This window comes from Varanus komodoensis, unplaced genomic scaffold, assembly GCF_004798865.1.
Source record: "Varanus komodoensis strain SLA01 unplaced genomic scaffold, ASM479886v1 scaffold3, whole genome shotgun sequence".
NCBI lineage: Eukaryota > Metazoa > Chordata > Lepidosauria > Squamata > Varanidae > Varanus > Varanus komodoensis.
In genome coordinates, this window is record NW_025335761.1 from 59,493,328 (window position 1) to 59,512,717 (window position 19,390).

General features: G+C 47.8%; 1 protein-coding gene and 1 long non-coding RNA gene across 2 annotated transcripts in view; one reads left to right on the forward strand and one right to left on the reverse strand.

Annotated features, from left to right (window-relative positions):
- The window catches only part of SYT16 (synaptotagmin 16), a 35,011-nt gene extending 27,988 nt beyond the window's left edge, over positions 1-7,023 (reverse strand). Inside the window, exon 1 of the mRNA XM_044436574.1 lies at positions 6,522-7,023. Within this exon, the coding sequence (XP_044292509.1) occupies positions 6,522-7,023 (502 nt within the window). The remainder of the gene's footprint in view (positions 1-6,521) is intronic.
- LOC123026679 lies at positions 1,314-15,513 on the forward strand. Its single transcript, XR_006415357.1, has 3 exons — positions 1,314-1,325; positions 13,929-13,934; positions 15,369-15,513. It is a non-coding gene; the product is annotated as an uncharacterized LOC123026679 (long non-coding RNA).
- Positions 15,514-19,390: the final 3,877 nt, after the last annotated feature.

Genomic DNA, 19,390 nt, shown 5'->3' on the forward strand with positions numbered 1-19,390 from the left:
TCATTCAGTTCATTCCCACATTTTTGGAAACAGTCATCAAGCTTCCTTTGGCTTCCATCTGGAGAAGTCACGTTGCAGCCACAGCAACAGCTGCCGCTTCCAACGAGCAGAGCTCCGTCCACATCTCTGAACTAACTGGCGTGAGTCCCACCGTTCTCCAATATGTTCATCCAATGTTTCGTTTCATTCCGCACAAATCACTCGAGCAAGGTGGAGAAGTGGCCCACCAAATCTTTCCTGGTGAAAATTGCTCTGCTGAAGATTCTGACCTAATGGCAGAGCCGCGATCACAGCATTCCAAGATGTGGCTTAATTAAAGCTATGATTCAGGCCGGAGCTACACTGCGGAATTAGTCATTTTGCTTACAGTACCCTTTTCTGTTCAGCATGCCTGTTGTGTCATGAAAACTAACACAAGTCGGCTACCAAACAGAGCACTGAGGGGTGCCAGATGTACAAGAGGCAAGAGATACGTTTTGTGAGAATTCACGGGATCCCTCTTTTGAATCACAGGGAATGTGGACTTCCAGTGAAACCGCACAAACACAAAAGGTAAGCAGAGAGGACTGTCTTTTCCTGAGTGAGACTGCTGCTTTGTCCAGCTTCGTGTCGTCTACTCCAGCTGCAAACAGCTGGCCAAGATCTCAGGATCAAAATTAGCCCGGTCCCTTCCCTGCTAAGCAAGACCGTCCGGCCAAGCGGTTTGAGCCATTCTTACCATCTCTTTTCAGTCAGGCTCACAGGACAGATTCACACAACCACTTTCAGACACGGTGGCCTAAACACATTGTGTGGTTTGCACCATCATCAGGTACCGTTTTGTAACTTGGCCCCCACCCGCAGGTCCTTGGTGTCACCTGACCCTGTCCAAGATCGATTGTTCGTGCGGGTCACCAACTGCTTAGAGGACATGGGCTCTTTCAGGGTTGTGGGTCATTTTTTAACCACCCCAACAACCCACCCTTGCTACAACACGGCAACGTGCAAGTGGGGTCCGGTTATGGAATGGGGGGGGGGGCAACATGCCACAACGCACGGTGGCTTCTTTAAGCTACCTTGGCAGAAAAAGTTCATGCAATCAGGCCAATGGGGAAACTATTTGAACTAATCCCAAACCCAGTGCAATATTTAACTGCAACGCTAAAATCCAAATTGCAATCGACTTCCGCCTCCAGCTAGCACAATTCTTATCTCAGCGGTAGCCTGAAGAGCAGGCTTTGCCTTTCCAGCCACGCCATCTTTGCTCTCGGGCTCACTTCTATTTCAACGGCAAGAGCACAGCAACAGGCTGTGAGGTTTTTCCATTCACATATCCAAGAATTAAAGTAGAGCTAATCTAATATGCTCGCTAAGCTTCTGCTATTGTGGTTTGGCACAACCTCCAGACTTTTGAAAAGATTTAACCCTCCTGATTCTCCCTTTCAACTTCCTTTTTACAAGTTCTCTCCTTTTCAAAAACTATCCTCTTCTGAAATTAAATGTGACTGTGTTCTATTCCTTGGCAATTTTCCACTGTTACATGTTAATTCCAGAAGCACCATGTTTCCAACCAGTTCCACAACTTTTACATCTGGTCCTAGGGCCTCAGCAACGCCATTTAGGATTAAAGCCGAATTAAACCACTTCCCTGACCAGCTGTTCTAGGGCACAGCCATTTGGGGCCCTGAGAAATTTAACCTCCATCTCATGACTGGAACAAACATTTGTCTGATCAACTGAAGCCCTCCATTATCTTAAAGCTTCTGCCATTGGAGGCCATTTGGATTTAGACCTCTGCGAATGATGATCTCTCACCGTATGCTCCCGGCCTGTTTCCTCCTTTCTACATTTGGGAAATTGGAAACATCTTCATGGCCATTCCCAGTGATGAGTCAACCTGAACCAAACGCTTCTCCCAGTTCCTGTCAGCTTTGCCCCATGGTTCCATTCGAACGTTGCTCAGCCATCGTTTTTCTGTTTAGCGCACCCACCGTCTGGTTGCACTTTGGTTCAGGGCAGCTCATCCCTGTTGTAGGCCCAGCTTATCTCAAAATGTATGGCCCAGCTTATCTAGCAAACCAGAACCACCATCTCATGCACCCATTGAAAATCTGTCTAGCTCTCCCCTTCTTGCTCTGTGCAAGAAACAGGGGGCATTTCAAAGAAACCACCTGGGTAGTCCCTTATTTCAATCTTCTACCTAGAAACTTTCTACCTTGCAATCTAATCTGGCTTCCAAGACCTCGTGACTAGGAATGTGTGAGAATCGCTGACAGGGGGGATGAAAATTTAACAGATTTGCTTAACTGAGGCCTGTGGATCCCTTTCTGTCAACCCTTTGCTGGTGCCAACTTGACATGACATGACTCAAGCCAACATGCAAATTTCCATTTTTAAAGCGGGCAACCAATTGTTTTGCTTTTGGTACAAAATCCAGACCTTGCATAAATTCATGCAATGCATATACACTTGAGCAACTTGCATACATTTGTGCAAATGGCATAAATACACCCGAACTATAGAGTGGCAGCCCAAATTTTGCATGAATTTGAAATGAACAGTCAGAGAATTCCAGGTGGCCAAGGTGGAGCATACATACGCAATGAGGTTGTTCACATACTGCCAGGACCCGGGCTGCTCTGAGGCTCCAGCTACTTTCTAGAACTGGAATGCCCACCTCAGTATTGGCAGATTCAGTCCCAGACCAAGCATTTACTTGTGGGGTTGCCATAAGTCGGAGATGACTTGATGGCACATAGAACCATAGAATCATAGAATTGGAAGGGGCCAAGAGGGCCATCAAGTCCGACCCCCCGCTGGTGCAGAACTCCAGATAAACCATCCCACTCACTGGGCTGTCCAGCTGCAACCTGAATGCCTCCAATGTGGAAGAGCCCACAACCTCCCTAGGGCATCGGTTCCATTGCTGTACTGCTCTAACGATCAGGAGATTTTTCCTGATATCTGGCTGGAATCTGGCTTCCTGGAACTTGAGCCCTTATTCCACGTCCTGCACTCTGGGATGAAGCGATCCCGGCCTTCCTCTTTGCAACAGCTTTTCAAGTAGCAACAGCAGCAACTGCGAAGGACGCAAAACTATTTCAGTCTCGCAGGCCACTGCAATCATGTGTTGGACATGGCAGTGAAAGAGTGTCTTGAATAAGAGAGATGCCAGTCCATTTTTAAATGTGATCCACGGGCCTCCTTTGCACAAAACACTAGCCATGGTGTGAACTGCTGCACTTTGCCTTGCCGTTGTGCCCCATCTCAAACCATGGTTGGAACAACCATCAGCAAACCAGAAACAGAACCCATGGTTTGTTGTTTTAAACCGTGGCTTGCCCTGATACTTGAACTGTGGCGGGTTTCTACTGCTATCCACTGTGAAACAGAGGGGCCGGCAAGAGCAGCCTGAAAACAACACTGCTCTGAAAGCTGCCAAAATGGGAAGGGCAGAAACTGGCTTGTCTACCCGCAAGACCACTGCCGGCTGGACTAACAACCTCGCCTTGCGTATGAAGGTGCATACATCCTGCAAGAGCTCAAGGAAGTCCGGTGAGGAAGGTCTCAGCTGAGAGGGACCAGTGAGGATCTGAACTTCTGTCCTCGGGCCTAATCCAACCCCTGGATCGTTTGGCCTTGAGATGCCGGGTTCTGCTGTCGGTGCTGCCAGGCCACGCTGCCTTCACATGGGCTCACACCTTCTGCCCCACCACCACGGCCTCCTCTTGGCTCCTCGCACTGCCTGCTGCCTTTCCACTCCTGTTAAAAGCGCAGGAGAATTGGTAGGTCCTTGCCAATTCCACAGCAGAGTGGAAATTATTCCAGAGGTGACAGTGGGGAGCGTTTGTGGTTTTGTTGTTGTGGGGTTGTCAGCAAATGGGCAGGCTGGCTGATACACAGGGAGAGGGAGAGGGAGAGAAGTTGAGTAGCACAGAAAATTTCTCCCCTGCACTGAAAAATGGTGCTCTTCTTTTTTGTTCTTTTTTTTTTGGAGGGGGGGAGGGAGACAGAAAGGGAGTGGGAACATTGCTTTCACAAGTTTATTTAGTCTTAATGCATCATCCTCCACCCTGCTCCCCAAAACATAATAGAAGCTTTTAACGATAAATTGGCACAAAACAAGAGCAATACCTGAGTGCTTTCTGTTGCCATAGAAGCGTTTCTGGCAGATCAGAGAAGGACCCTTTTGCTAACAGTAAAGTACCGGAAGAAAATAGACACTTTTCATTTAGTAACTGCAGATGATTAAGAAGCAAAGAACCTTTATGTACTTATTCTAGCACAGACGTTGCTGTGTGCGCGCGTGTTTCCTTCTAATTTATTTATTTCAGGGGGGAAATAACAGGAACACTACTGTCTGAAGAGACGGATTCTCAGGGACAAAACACAAATCCTTGGTCGTTGATGAAGAGTGAGTCACGGCATGATGGAGGGGAGACAAATTCAACATTTGTGCAGCGGTGGGGAAGTGTGGAAGTGTCTTTGCCATGTTTCGCCCAAACCTATCTTTCCCTCTGCCAGGGCAAGCTCTGACAATTTAATAAAATACACTCCACAGCAATTCTGAATGTCTCGGTTCGATGAGAGGAGAGCCCATCTCACATCCCTGGGGCGGTTTGGCAATGGTGTTTAAACCTGTTTCTATGTGTATGCAGGTTCATATGTGTGCAGCACATGGAAACATGAGGAGAGCAACTTTATCTGAAGGTGCACCTTGACCTCGAGCGCCCTGCCTGCACTCCAAGATACCGATGGAGGCCTTTCTCCCATGCCCACCTTTGAGAGCAGCTAAGTGGACAAGGACAGGAGAGGCCTTCACTGCAGTGGCCCCCAACTCTGGAAAGAATGGCCAATCAGGGACTTTCAGGCCCCACACAGAAGGCTTCCAAGAAGGCCCTGAAACATTGCTTTTCCAGATGATGCTTTATTGGACTGCTCCGGGACGTATTAGATGTTTTACTACTTTCTAGGCTGGGTGATGCTCCACCAGGGTTCTCACTGAGAGTCAGGGCATCATTGCAGAAGTGTGTTAACCACAAACGAGGTTGACACCAGCAGACAAGCTGGTGTGCTATTGGAGGGGAGCTCTCAAGAGAGGCATGGCAGGTTTTGCTCACAGTACTTCTGAGGAAATAACGAAGGAAGACAAATATTTGCGTTGTTTATAAATGGGTATAGATTCAAGCTGGAAGCTGGTTCCCAGTCACGTCTACACACTGTCCCATGGAACACAAAATCAGGCCCTTTCTTTCACCAACAGACATTTCACCACCAACATGTCAAACACCAAGTTTTGCCTTGTCCACTTTGTATCTTCTACTGGAGATCAGGAAGATTTTGTTTCCTTCTTCAGCCAGAAAGCAAGTCCATCTTGATAGGCGATGTAATTATCATTGCGCATTTTGCGGTGCATCCAAGGAGATTAGTCATTCCAGATACATCATCTCACAGTGAAATGGTACCCTGAGATGTCTGGTCCCATGAAACAAAATCAACTCTAACTTCACCGTCATGGAAAGATCACCATGAACTTGGCGATGCTTCCCCGGTTGAAGGCTCAAGAAACTGAAATTATTCATCAGCTCATTTGCATGGGCATCAACATGGTTCGGGGTACTTCCACAACAGATAGAATGTTGTCGTCTGCACTTGTGAGTCCAAGACATTGAAACATGAATCATTGTGTTGAATTGTCGAAACATGTTATGAGTAATATTTAGGACTAGAGAGGAGAAGAGAAACAAAGCTGGCTCACCAACTGAAGGAGCAGTTGAAAGGGACATCTGGAGTAATTTGATTTCAACACATGGAGGAAGGGGAAATTAAGAAGCGGACAAGTGGATAATATTTCAGATTGGGAATGCTTTGAATTTAGCATGTAAGATTTGCAAAGCTGTATTTCTGTAAATATGGGGGAAAGAACTGCATTTCTTAATATGTACCAATTCTCCTTTCCTTTACACCCAGCTTTCTGAATCAACTAATACTCTGACTTAATGACACAAAGCACAAACACCATCCCTCTTCTACCAAATCCAATGGATGCAAACCAACGCAATCAAGACACAAGATGTGAACAGGTCAAAACTGAAATCCTCGGAGCCCAAATCAGCAGTCCAAAAATGCTGCTTTCTTTCATCCTATGTGAAAATATATTTGCAAGCACAGAGTTGAATAAGCTGTACCAGGCACATAATGCCAAGAAGAATCAAGATTGAACAGCAAGATTTTTTTAATTGGTTGAACTTGCACAATGATCATGAAAAGAAAGGAGACATAAGCACCAAGCCGCCTCTGAAAAATGGCCATCACCTGCTCCAGAGCATCCAGTATCATATGCCCCATCATCCTGGTGTCATTATACAGGATTACCCTGCCCCTGCCAATCAGCAGCATGGGACAGGAGGAGAGAAATGCGCCACGTAACAGTAACATCAATGAATGGAATGAAACTTAACTTGGTGGCAGTTGCCCCATGTTCCCCGCAGGCTGGTACAAAACAAACAGAGCTGCCATCAAAGAGGACAATGTCAACTTACCCTCGCCGTTGTGTGGAAGGTTCTTCATCTGCTTGGAATGGTGCTCCTCCTCCTCCTCTAGGATGGTGGGGAGGGTTTCCATGGGCTGATGGCCCTTGTAGCTTTGGCAGACCCCAGGTGCTGTTGAAGGGTCATCATCAAGATACTCCTTCAAGAGAAGGGGGCTGCCCCTTTTTCCCTCAAGACAACCCGGACCCAGGTCTGAAGTGCAGGAAGGTTCTGGCAAAGCCAGGTCATGATGGGATGATGAAAAGTGATTGGATTCCCCACTCGCCTGGCTGGCGCTGCTGTCGTCATCTGAAGCTTCAGAGTAACGTTCGTAAGGCCCATCGCTATCTTCTAAGCCTTCATCCTCCTGTTTTACCACATGCTGATCTACTTTGCTTCCCAGACTGGTCAAGGAAGAGGATAAGGAGTCCCCAGCTTGCTGGACAGCCTCAAAGACCCGAGACATCCAGGAGGAAAGAGGCTGGAAGAAACTCAAGACATCCTGCGAAGCCATGTTTTTACACACACCACGAACAAGCAATCTGATGGTCAAAGACTCCGGCTTTTCATCTCTGCCAGCATGCCAGACTGAGGAGTCTGTAGCTACAGAATAAGCAGCACAAGAGATTACTATCAATCACCTGTCCACTTTAACACTGGCCTTTGACAAAATTTGCAAAGCTGGGAGAGAGCACAGCAAAGCAAAGGAGCATGCCACACATCAGAGGAAGAAAGCAGAGGACGCTTCCACCCAAGATTGCAACAGACACCGAAGTGAAAGCAAAGAACTACTTTCAAGAGAGCTTGTAATTTTGAAATGGGAAGGGACAATGCTTCACAGTAGTGGGTGCAAATTCCTGGCATCTCCAGCTGGGACTGGTGGGGTCTTCTCCCTCATCAGCCACTGCAGAAAATACAGAGTAAGACAGGCAAAAGCGAAAACCAAAACAACACAGAATGGAAACAAGATCATACCAGTAGTGTGAAATAAAACCATTCCAAAACCAAATGAAAACCAGCAGCAGAATAAGAGACTGAAAGCACTAAAGCCGCTCTTAACGTGTTTGGAAGAATGGAAAGGCCCTCATCGTGCTGGGAAGACTGTAACAGAGGTGCCAGACAAGCATTTCCAGAGGAAGCATTCCGCAAACACGGTGCCACCACTGAAAAGGGTCCATCTCTCATAGCCAGCCACCTTGCTTCACCTGGAAATGACACTTGGAGGCGGGCTCGGATAATGCTCTTTAGATCTGGGCAGGTAAAAATGGGAGGCAACGTTCTTCCAGGTAACCTGATCACAACACTGCCATTATGCATAGGCTGAGTGGAAAGACACTGGTTCACCATTCAGTCAAGGACCATGGCCAAATCTCCATAGCCAACAACATCCACCCTGTCCCAAGAATTAAGACATATTAAACTACAGTCCTCCAGGAGGTCATCTCATTAATTCTCCATTTCCTACAAAAGCTTTCTTTTGTCACACTGTCCCTTTCAAAATCGCACAAACAATTCTGCTTGCCCAACTAGTCAGAGCTTTGGAAATCAGATGCGTCCTTCAGAATCATGCTTAAGTACTTGCTTGGCTTAGTACTCGTAGGCCAGCCAAAAGGTGTGCACTGGTGCAGCAGGTTACCTTTGTTCGGCAAGCTGTGCCCTTCTCACGAGGAGGTGACCTTTTCCTATGGCTAGAAGGAAACAAGGATTCAACTAAAAAATGTGGAAATGACCCAATAATTTAAGGAGAAATGGTTTCGTGAAATGAACCCTACCCTAAGTATTGTTTTTCCAAATCATTTAGGTGGTTATTCGTTTACTTGACCCCTTAAGGGTTTACTTCTGAGTAGACATGTATTGCTACCCTCCCAATCTCCCCCCTTTTAAACCCATGGCTCTGCTTTTGAATAAAACGTACTCAGAGTTTATCAAGCCATTCTTACTGAAAAAAGAAAAGATATCCAAAGACAGGAGCAACAGCAAAATCCTAGTAATTTGGGTTTTAAAAATACAATTGCATGCATTTTTAATCAAGCTTGCTTCAATTACTGCCTCTTGTTTGAAGAGGTATTTAACATGACACCTCTTGAATAAAATGAATTGTTGCAGGGATAGCCAGCCAACTCAGTAAAAGTGTGTGTTTTTTGTAAATAGTCAACTGTTGTCCATACTGGACCCCAGTAGGGAGGCTGCCATTTTGAATTCCCAAAATGCAAGAGCACCTCACAAGAGGTATCGGGACAAAACAGAGGGGAACACCCCAAAGTTCTTCACCCTGAAAAATTCTGACTCACTTCTGAAATATATACAAAACAAAACACCCAGTTCTGAATTGACTGCAATATGGTCCTTATCAATCCCCCTGCCCCTGTGTATTAATTTGATGGTTAGAGCAAACGTGGGGGACCTTTTCCAGTCCAAAACCCAAATTCCAATTTAAGAAACTTCTTAGGAACATATTTCAATGGTGGGTGTGTCCAGAAATTGGATCATTATCTGTCTGTCTGTCTATTCATTTATTTATTTAGGGAACTTCTATGCCGCCCCAGTCGCCGAAGCCTCGGGGCGGCTTACAATCATAAATAAATAACATAAAACAATATAATTTAACAGTATAAATTAAGTCGCCCTGACCGAAGAATAAAATAAATAAATAATATTAACAATTAAAATAATGTTTGAATAAAAAGGTCTTTGCCTGGCTCCAAAAAACAAATAACAACGGCGCCAGGTGGACCTCTCTGGGGAGCGCATTCCATAGATCGGGCGCCACCGCAGAGAAAGCCCTCCTCCGAGTACCTACCCTCCTAATTTCCTTCATGGAGGGTTCCCGGAGAAGGGCCTCTCCCACTGACCTCTAGGGGCGGGCGGGCATATATGGACGTAAGCGCTCCTTCATTTTCAGGAAAGACTGCTCAGGAGTAGATACCACTGAATTCTGTTGCACTTACTCCCACCTTGGACACAGAAATGAAATCCCAAAGTGCCCCCCCAAAAAAAATATCTTAGGGAATCAACTTTACCACCATTCAAACCAGCAAAAAGATGCAGCCAAGCTTCATGCAGCTTAAAAATTCCCCTACATAAAATCCTGCCAAATTCAACAGTCTCTCCTTCATAGAAATCCCTCCCACCAAAACTAAATTGCAGCACAAATTTACAGAGGGGTAGAGAGAGAGCAAGCATCTAAGCATTCCAGCAACGGAGCAAAGGTCAAAGCAATTTCAAAGCACCAAACTCACAAAACAAAGATCTAACTGTGAAGCATTTAGCTGTGACCCGAAGGAGGCCCTTAACCATAAAAACTTAAACTGGGACTGAGAGAGACCTGATGGAGCAAGAGCGTAAACTCCAACAAGCAACTGTTTCTGGATTGGACCCAAGACCTCTGAAGAAGGCTGGGCAGCTCCAACGAGAATGAAAGATCCACCCAGAGCCTCAGAAGAGAGACCTGTTTGGGAAACGTGGAGCGCTTGCTTTCACGCCTTCTGGACCCAGGCACATATCTGAGAATGTGAGACACGGCTGGGGGCGCTAGCACAAGATGGCTCTCACAGTGGCTGTGGCCATTTATTCATAAGATTTATAGTCCAACTTTTGCTTTTCTTTAAAGAACTCCAAGCAGCTTGCATGATTCTCCTCCTGCTGCTCTCAATCTTATCCCCACCACAATGACGCTGTGAGGTAGGCTGGGCTGAGAGCTTGTGACTGGCCCAAGGTCACCTAGTGGCTAGTCCAAAGTGGGCTTCAGAGGTGTGAAAGCAGAGGAGGGAAAGTGCAAAGTGAGCACCCAGCAGGAGAAAGACAGACAGATGGACGGACAGACAGACAGCTTCCCTATTCCTAAAAAGGCTTTTCTGGAAGTGGGAATGGAGAGCAGAGCTTTCCAAACCCTGCTGAAGGCGCCCGCCTTGGATTGGTGTCTGGTCTTGATGCCAGCCTTGACCAAGCGCCACGTGCCAGAGCAGCAGCAGCAGTTGTTTCTACCTGTCCTGTAGGCAGGTAAAGCAGAGGTGAAGGGGGACACGTACCTTCCACCATACGGACTGCCCTCACCCTCCTGCAAGGGGGCGTTTCTCCCCTCGCCCGCATCCGAGACCAGAGGTAGGCTAGACTGGGACTGGGGGGTGGGTGGGAATGGAGCGCAGCCCCGCAAGTCAGGGAAGCATTTGTTCCCCGAAACTGCACACCTCTTCCGATGTAAACGGTCACCCACCTCCTGCTTTGTATGTGGCTGGAAGCATCTGAGGAGCACAGGAAACAGGGGTGCCCCAACCAACCTAGCTTCAATGTGGTGCCTCAGAAGTAGTAGCAAACGCCTTCATGATAAAGGAACCACAATCACACCCCCCCCCTCCGTATCACTTCAGACAACTTTGCCTTTGCCTTATTTCTCTCCCCTGCATTTGTCCGTCACCCCACCTGGACGCCGGCTTCACCGCCCAAACAGCTGCAGGCAGAAAAGTTCTAAGCATCCTTCACGTGTTGTTGACTGCTTTAGTGAAAGGAAAATAATGTCCTAGGCAGGTTTCGCAGCACAATTAATCCATAGCAACCTTCTATAGGTGCTTGTTTCTCCGTGCGTGTTCCTTGTATTATATATCCGCAGTAACGTACGTGTCACAACCCTTTCCATTCTAAGCACCACATTTTCAAGAATGTACCTGTCATGCATATAAAAATTACTTTCAACTGCAGCTTGCTGCAGCATTGAAACAACATCTCCCATCCCTGCCCCCTTTGTGTTACTCGGTTTTTAAAACCGACCCTGTTTATTAATAATTCCCTTTTTTTAAAAAGCTGCAAGTAAAATATATGTTTGCATGATCGTCTGTGGCAGTTGCAGAAAGCGTCGACACCCCACGCAGAGTGAAGGAGAGGTGTTGTCATTTCAAAAGGCCCTTGTGTTGTGCTACTTGACAGGAGGAAGAAAGATTTGAACCACTCACACAAAAGGAGTTATTTAACAGAAGAATATCTGTGTTTATGTAACACGGAGAGCATGGCAGAAAACAACCGAAGGAAGAATAGAGTGCAAATCTGCTCTCAGATCTCAGAAAGCAGGTATAATTCAGTGTAAATCCTTGGACTCATGACACGCAACTGGCATGCATGTCCAAGTTTGGCTCACACAAACCTTACTGCAAATGCACCTGATTTTATCAGGTTTGCTCATATTAGATGGAAAGTACATTATGTCTCAGGCACGGAACAAGAAAGGTACGAGATCTACCTAGTCTGCTGTTGTTTCCAGTGCAGCCATCCAGTGCTTCAGAAAATGTGACCCACTTCAGACAATCGTAACGCAGCGTTCAGCACACGCAAAGGGGAACCAAAATAGCCAAAACTCTGGCTTGCTTGTGATGCCTCCGCTGGCACTGCCATTGCCAACCTGGCACCCTCTGGATGCGTCCGTCACGTGTCCATGCGGCATTCATGCCCTGCCCTGCCTCACTTCCTTTTGCAAGGAGCCCAAAGCACAATGATCACCATTTTACCTGACAACAACCCTGTGAGGTAGGTGAGGTGAGGGGCTGTGACTCACTCAAAATCATGCAGTGAGCTCCACGGCTGAGGAGGGACTAGAACCTGGATCTGCCAAGTCCTAGTCCAGCACTCTCACTGCTGTGCCACACTGGGGATGATGGGTGTAGCAGTCCAAGACATCTGAAGGATGCCAGACTGGGAAAGCCTTTGTTAGAATGATGGACAAGGATCAGGGTGACTCAGTGAGTCCCCCTTTGGGCGGTCAACATTCCTCAGCTGAACCTACCTCGCAGGGTTGTTGTGAGCATCGCACATGAGGGCACGGGCACCTGAGGGAAGGGGGATGGAATAAAAATGCAAGGAAGGCATTCCTCTGCAGGATTTACTGGAGGGGCCTGCCCTTCACGCCTGGCTTTTAACCAACTCGCGTCATCCTTCAACCAACAAACCCTGGCACAAGAGCGTTTCCACCAGGCTCACACACCAGTAACTCTGGCTCTGTACAGACAGGCCCTCCGTGGAGAACGTGCCGGGTTCTGTATTCAGTTTCCTTCTTCTCGCGAGCAAACCGCATTCTCGTGCTCGCGCCCTGTCCATACCCTTCTTGGGGCTTTGGACAGACACGGGTGAACCAACTGAGCTCTTGTAGGGGCATCTGCCTTGCTGTGCCCCAGAAACTTCACGCAGGCCAGGACCTGCCCTTTCCTTTTATTTCCCACTTGCAGCATCAAACCGCCAACAGCTTCCTTGTGCTTTACTTGGGGCAGAGGTGGGAATCAGGAAGGACACAACTTCTAAAAGGATGCAGAAGTGTGCAGCGATTTCTGGGGTGAGCCAGCCCAAACTGGCTGCAAACCGGCAGAACTGGGCTGGATAATAAACACAAACAAGAAGAACATGCGGAGGGCACTTCTGCAGCACAGAGATGCCTCCTTGCATCTCTACATACAGGATGTGGCCTCTCAGGTCTGGGGGCCGGATTCAGCCCGCCAGAGCGTCACATCTGGCCAGCCCCACCACATCCCCCTCCGAGTTCCACACCTTCCCCTGGCTGCCAAATGCTTGCTGGCTTCCCGGCTTTCCTCCTTTCCTGTCCCCAAATCATCCAAATTATAGGAAGGTTAAATGTTTTTCCTAAGGCTTAACGATGCTGTATCAGGGTGCAGAACCTCAGTAGCCCACCGGCCAAATTCCCTTGCAGAGAAGTTCTGGGGGGACCACAATCCAGGGATGACGGTGGCTGCTGGCACAGAAAACAGCACCAAAAGCGGAAGGGCCAACGCCACCCGCAAACGAGAATGTGTTAGGTTAAGGTTCCTAACACCAGTAGATGAGCAGCGCCAGGTCAACCTTTGAGAACCAGGAAAAAGCGTGCAAAGCCCAGAAACCGCCAAAAAGGGTGGGGGCCAGGACAATGAGGCGAGACCTTTCAGGGCCCTTCCTGTACAGCCCGAGGCCAAAAGCCAGGAGAAGAGGATCCATCACCAGGCAGAAAGCACTGGTAAGAAAGGGCCAACGATTCCCCAGAGAGATCTCCTCAGCCTTCTGTTCACAACAGGAGGATGATGAGCTTCAAACTGTGTGATTACCTTAGGCCACTTTTCGCAAAGATAAGATCATTGTCCAAGCAACGAGAAGGAAGGGGAGCCAATCTGGTCAAGTGAACATTTCGGCTTGCAAGGAGCAACATATGCAGGGGATTCAGAGAAGTGAGAATCACGTGCTTACCAAGGCCCTGGTGAACCCCAGCTTTCTTTTTGTAGTGCCTGCGCTTCCTTCGTTCTTCCAAGCACGGGAGGCCCCCAATCTTTTCAAAGCAGAGTTTCTTGTTGATGAAGAGGAAAAGCACAGCAAGGAGCACAATGCAGACCCCAACGGCTGAGAGGAACCCGATCGCTTCAGGAGTAACTGGCGACAAAAGCACAGAGAAGGGAGAAACGCGTTAGCCTGCCATTGAGATGTTCACATGACTCCAGTCCTCCGTCAGCTTCACTGGCTTCCCATTGAAGTCTGGGCCCAATTCAAGGTGTTGGTGATGACCTATAAAGCCCTAAACGGCTTGGGTCCTGGTTACCTGAAGGAGCGCTTGCATCCATATATGCCCAGTCGCCCGCCCCTTGAGATCAGCGGGAGAGGCCCTTCTCCGGGAACCCTCCGTGAAGGAAATCAGGAGGGTGGGTACTCGGAGGAGGGCTTTCTCTGCAGTGGCGCCCAATCTATGGAATGCGCTCCCCAGAGAGATCCGCCTGGCGCCGTCGTTATTTATTTTTCGGCGCCAGGCGAAGACCTTTTTATTTAAGCGTCATTTTAATTGTTAATAGTATTTGCTTATTTTATCTGGCCAGGGCGACTTATTTTATATTGTTACTTATTCTATATTGTTATTTTTTGTATTTTAACTTTATGTTGTGAGCCGCCCCGAGGCTTCAGCGAATGGGGCGGCATAGAAATGTTTTAATAAATAAATAATAAATAAATAAATAAATAAAGGCAGAAATGCACGATAAAAGACAGTGTCCAGTCAACAGACCTCCTTACGTGCCAAAGCTGTTCTTAGGTAAAGTGGTCCTGAAGGACTGAGCAGAAGGAGCAAACCCGACTTCCCGTGGGAGAATTCGATAGCCCAGGGGCAGCACCAACAATTAAAACCCTCTCCAGCAATGGAGCAGCTCACACGCCAACGAAAGTTCCTTTGCTTGCCAGCAAAGGTAACAGAGATGAGGCAAACCAGGCCTCCCTTAGGAGGCGGCTGGACAGCTTGGGGCGGCCACAAAGAAGCCCGTCTCTTGGGCTGTCACCAAATACCCCTTCAAAGCTGGCAGTGCCCAAAGATAGGCCTCCAATCTTAGAAGGCAGACTTTCAGATAGTCTAGTCTGAAGCCATATACAGAGAGCTTTAAAAGTGCTGACCAGCCCTTTGAACGCGGCCTGGAAACAGAGTAGTTATTTAGAAATTATTTATTTGTTTCATTTGTATACTGCCCAATAATGGAGGCTCTCCAGGCAGTTAATAAAAGCTATCATAAAAAGTTAAAAAGTCACACACACTCAAATTAAATTAAAAGAACAAAACTGTAATTGCAATTGCAGCCGTACATCATTATATGGGATCTATAAAAACGAACTTTAAAAATTAGGTTGTTATAAATGATGGGAAAATAAAAAGCTCTTCACCTGGCATGAAAAATAATACAAAATAGGCACCACATGAACCTCTTTGGAGAGCCCATTCCCAGACTGGGGTGCCACCACCGAAAAGGCCCTCCTTCTGCTAGCCACTGCCCAAGGGACTCCTGGAGAAGGGCCCCTGAAGAGCACTTTAGGCTCTGGGTAGGTAGATGTGGGTGAAGCACGGGTGGGTATTTTGGGGTGTAGTTGCTCCCGGGGAGGAGAGCTCTGGCAAATCTAGACAGCATACCAAAAAGCAGAGACATCACCCTGCCGACAAAAGTGCATATAGTCAAGGCTATGGTTTTCCCAGTTGCAATGTATGGCTGCGAAAGCTGGACCATAAGGAAGGCTGAGCGCCAAAGGATTGAGGCCTTTGAATTGTGGTGCTGGAGGAGACTCCTGTGAGTCCCTTGGACTGCAAGGTGATCAAACCGGTCAGTCCTAGAGGAGATCAACCCTGACTGCTCTTTGGAAGGCCAGATCCTGAAGATGAAGCTCAAATACTTTGGCCACCTAATGAGAAGGAAGGACTCCCTGGAGAAGAGCCTGATGCTGGGAACAATTGACGTCAAAAGAAGAAGGGAACGGCAGAGGATGAGGTGGCTGGATGGAGTCACTGAAGCAGTCGGTGTGAGCTTAGGTGGACTCCAGGGAATGGTGGAGGACAGGGGGGTCTGGAGGAGTGTTGCCCATGGGGTCGCGATGGGTCGGACACGACTTCGCAACTAACAACAACAAAGCTGCTGAAACCGTTGTAAGATGGGAGCTAGGCACACCCTGTGACCAACCCGGTTGAGAGCCTGGGCAGACATTCCAGACCTGCTGTTTCTGAATAGCTTTCAAAGGCAGCGTGAGGAAAGTGTTCTGGGCATGAGACTCCATCGGATTCTCTGGGGCCTGCTCCCCAGCCTTTCTCCCCATATGGGCTGCTTTATGCCACTGCGGCTCTAACCTCCTGGAGAGTGTGCTGAGCATTCACACGCGCACCCACCAAGAAGCGAGACCATGTGAACGCTGCCGAGGCGGCATCCCACTTCCGTGCCCATGACTTTCGGCCTTTGTGGTGCCCACGCTGCCAGTTGTGCGACTGGAGTTCCGCAGCATTCACTCAGTTTGGCGCACCACCTTAAGCTGGAGCCGGGGACAAGAGGTCTGACAAGCGGAAGAGGGCCGGATTCTAGGGAGGACAGTCACAACCCTAAGAAACCCCAAGCAACAACACACTGCAGTCGTTCCAATAGGAGTGTGGCCAGACCAGAAGTCTCCAGCTGGAACACAAGTGTCCACATGCAAATGTAGCTGCTACCACCAAGTTGGGGCCATGGGAGTTGAAGTCAGAAACACGCAGAAGGGACCGGGTGGGGCAGGCTGCTCTGTTCTCACGGGCAGCAGTTTTCCCAGGTCTCAAGGAGGGAAAGGTTTTTCTCATCACCTGGCAGAAATTGAACTAGGGACCTCCTGCCTGCAAATCATGTGCTGTACCCCTGAGCCACAGTCCCTGCTAAAAGTCTGGAAAAGGGAGCGAGGGAGGACTGTTGAACACTGAACCCAAGTTGTCACAACCAGTTCTGGGAATGGCAACTTTTATTTAAAAATGAAATAAACTCCCAAGTTGCTAGGTCTTATGACAATGAAGTTATGCTTAAAGTCAGGCTTGGTTAAAACAAATCAACAGAAGCCAAAGGTCAAGGGCTGGGAATGCTTACATAGAAACATAGAAACTGAGTGAGTCAGAAGGGGTCTCCCAGGCCATCTAGTCTGACCCCCGGCTCCAGCCGGCTCCACTCATGACATGCCCACCTATCATGTCTAGCTCATCTTTGAACACGCTCACCGACGGGGCCTCTTTGTTCCTTGCCCATGACAGGCAGGAGTGACACAGATTACACAAAGCAAGAAATGTCGTCACTGCGCTTAATTAGTAGAATCATTACTTATGCAGAGTATTTTCTGGCCACGGATTACAGAACCTGCCCAGGTTGTCAAAATCAGTATTTCCCAGTGATGAGAGGCTCGCTGCAGGCAACCAAGTCCCACAACGGCTTAAGTATACTCAGCAATCATTAAGGATGCTGGGAAGAATCATAATAAATCATATTCCATAAATATTGCACCCAATTCAGTTTTCCTAAAGGACCGCACTCTGAAATCACACCTGAATCACTCAAGAAAAAGAGAAGAGTGATGCAGTGCAGGGTAGAACCTTAAATAGTTAATTCTGGGAGGCAGCACTGTTCTCATCAATGACTTCATTAATTCCGATTTATTCTCAACTTTGGGGTGGGAGGTGGGGCAGAGATAATAAGGAAGCAGTCACTAGTACTTTTCCAATTACAACCCCACCACAGCCCAATCAATAGCTTATAAACTGTCTGTTTTATACCATTTGTGCTAATTGAGTTTCATTATATATTTGGAACAACGCATTATTTCGCTACCGGTTCCTATGGCACCCTTTGTAACCAATGGCTAATTATACAGTGTGCACACGCAAACATACACCGAGAGGAAGGACTGCACACCAAGAGAGCTGTTGCGTGGGCGGAAGCTCAGAGGAAAAGCTGTGTGTGGCAGACTTGTGTGATATTACTGTTGGCTCTACATGGTGCATTAAAAGATTCCCTCCCACATGCTGTTCTGCATGGTGCATTAGAAGATACCCTTCCACACAGGTGTCCCAGAGCAGTTAATGAACACTGTCTCTGCGGGCAGCATAACGGAGCTGGAGCATACCAGACAGGTAGCATGCAGAGGACAACCGCTGCCACTTTTCGTACGAAACAGAAATGTAAAGCTGCCAGCCACTAATCTTACCTGATCAACTGTATGCGTTTTTTGTCTATTACATTGGCCCTGTTTGCATTCTTTTCCATGTGAGTAAAAGCAGCCATTCTAAAGCAAGAAGTACAGATGATTCATATATCTGTTGCAGTTGTCACCATCATAGAAGTATTTCTTGGTGTGTGTGAGAGAGAGAGGGAGGGAGGAAAAGGCACTCACTAGCAGTAGGATTCTCCAGGGTTTCAGAAAAAAACTTTTTCCAGCCCTAACTGAAGATGGCTGGGATTGAACTACGAACATAACTGCGAAAGCTGTACACCCGGGAGCCTGAAACCTTTGCCAGTCCACCAAGAGATCCATTCCCAGCGTGGATCACTGAATCCATAAAGCCCCACAACTGCATTCAGCCACCCCCTTCTTTCTGCATTTCCCAAGGCCCCTCCCTCCAACACAGGGCTTTTCACCAGGTGCCAATGACACCTTTCCAAGCTATCTCTGCAAGGTTATGGGCAGAAGACGCGGGTGCAGAAAACCTCAAACAGAGGTTTATGAAAGCAAGCTGAGTGGGACACCGCTGTTTTAGACAAAATGTGGGTCACGCCAGCGGTGCTGGATCCACTTCTCGACAAAGCAGCTCGCGGTTCCAGCAAATAGCTGATACGCTCAGTGCAAGCCTCTGTTATCAGCCTCAAACAGGTGGTGCTTTTATTCATGTGTGAGCCGCACACTATGTGCAAACACTCCAGAAATAAAACGTGTGTGTTTTCACAGGGCAGCAGCTCTCGGCTGATAATCTATTTCAAACAAGCCAGAGACTGAATTATTGCCATCGCTTGGTGTGCTGCAGGAATAGAATGATTGTGTAACTCTTTCATCTTCCAAAAGGTGACCCTTAGAATCAATCACCAAAAACGGGACAGAGGAGAATGAGTTGACAGCCTTGGATGGGAGCCGGCTGTCATTCTTACTCAAGGAAGCAAGCTCTGCTAAACGGAGCACGGAGCGTGTAATTGTATGCCACCTGTGGTCTAGAAATCTACTTCCTTCCCAGCCCTTTGCAAACACAGGAACAAGTCGATCTCAAACATTTTGCATTCTGAACTGGAAAAATGCCATAGGCCAAGCCCCTTCCCATATACTTAAGAATACAGCATCGAATGAACACCACTAATCATGTCCTTCCTTACTTGCCTTACTCCTCAGTGAAACTAACCAAGGGATGTTATCCTTCTTGGATAGAGGTGCTGCACCTTCTCTGCACTTTTTCCAGCTCTACAAAGCCCATTCTCGGGAGCAGCATCCAGAACTGCACACCACATGGCCACACATGTGCTTCACCACAGATGGGCATAAGGGCAGCACGAGGCCGGCGGTTTTATTTCCAATTCAATTCTTAATTAAGCCTAACATGGAATTTGCCTTCTAGCTGTCCACTACAGCGTCGA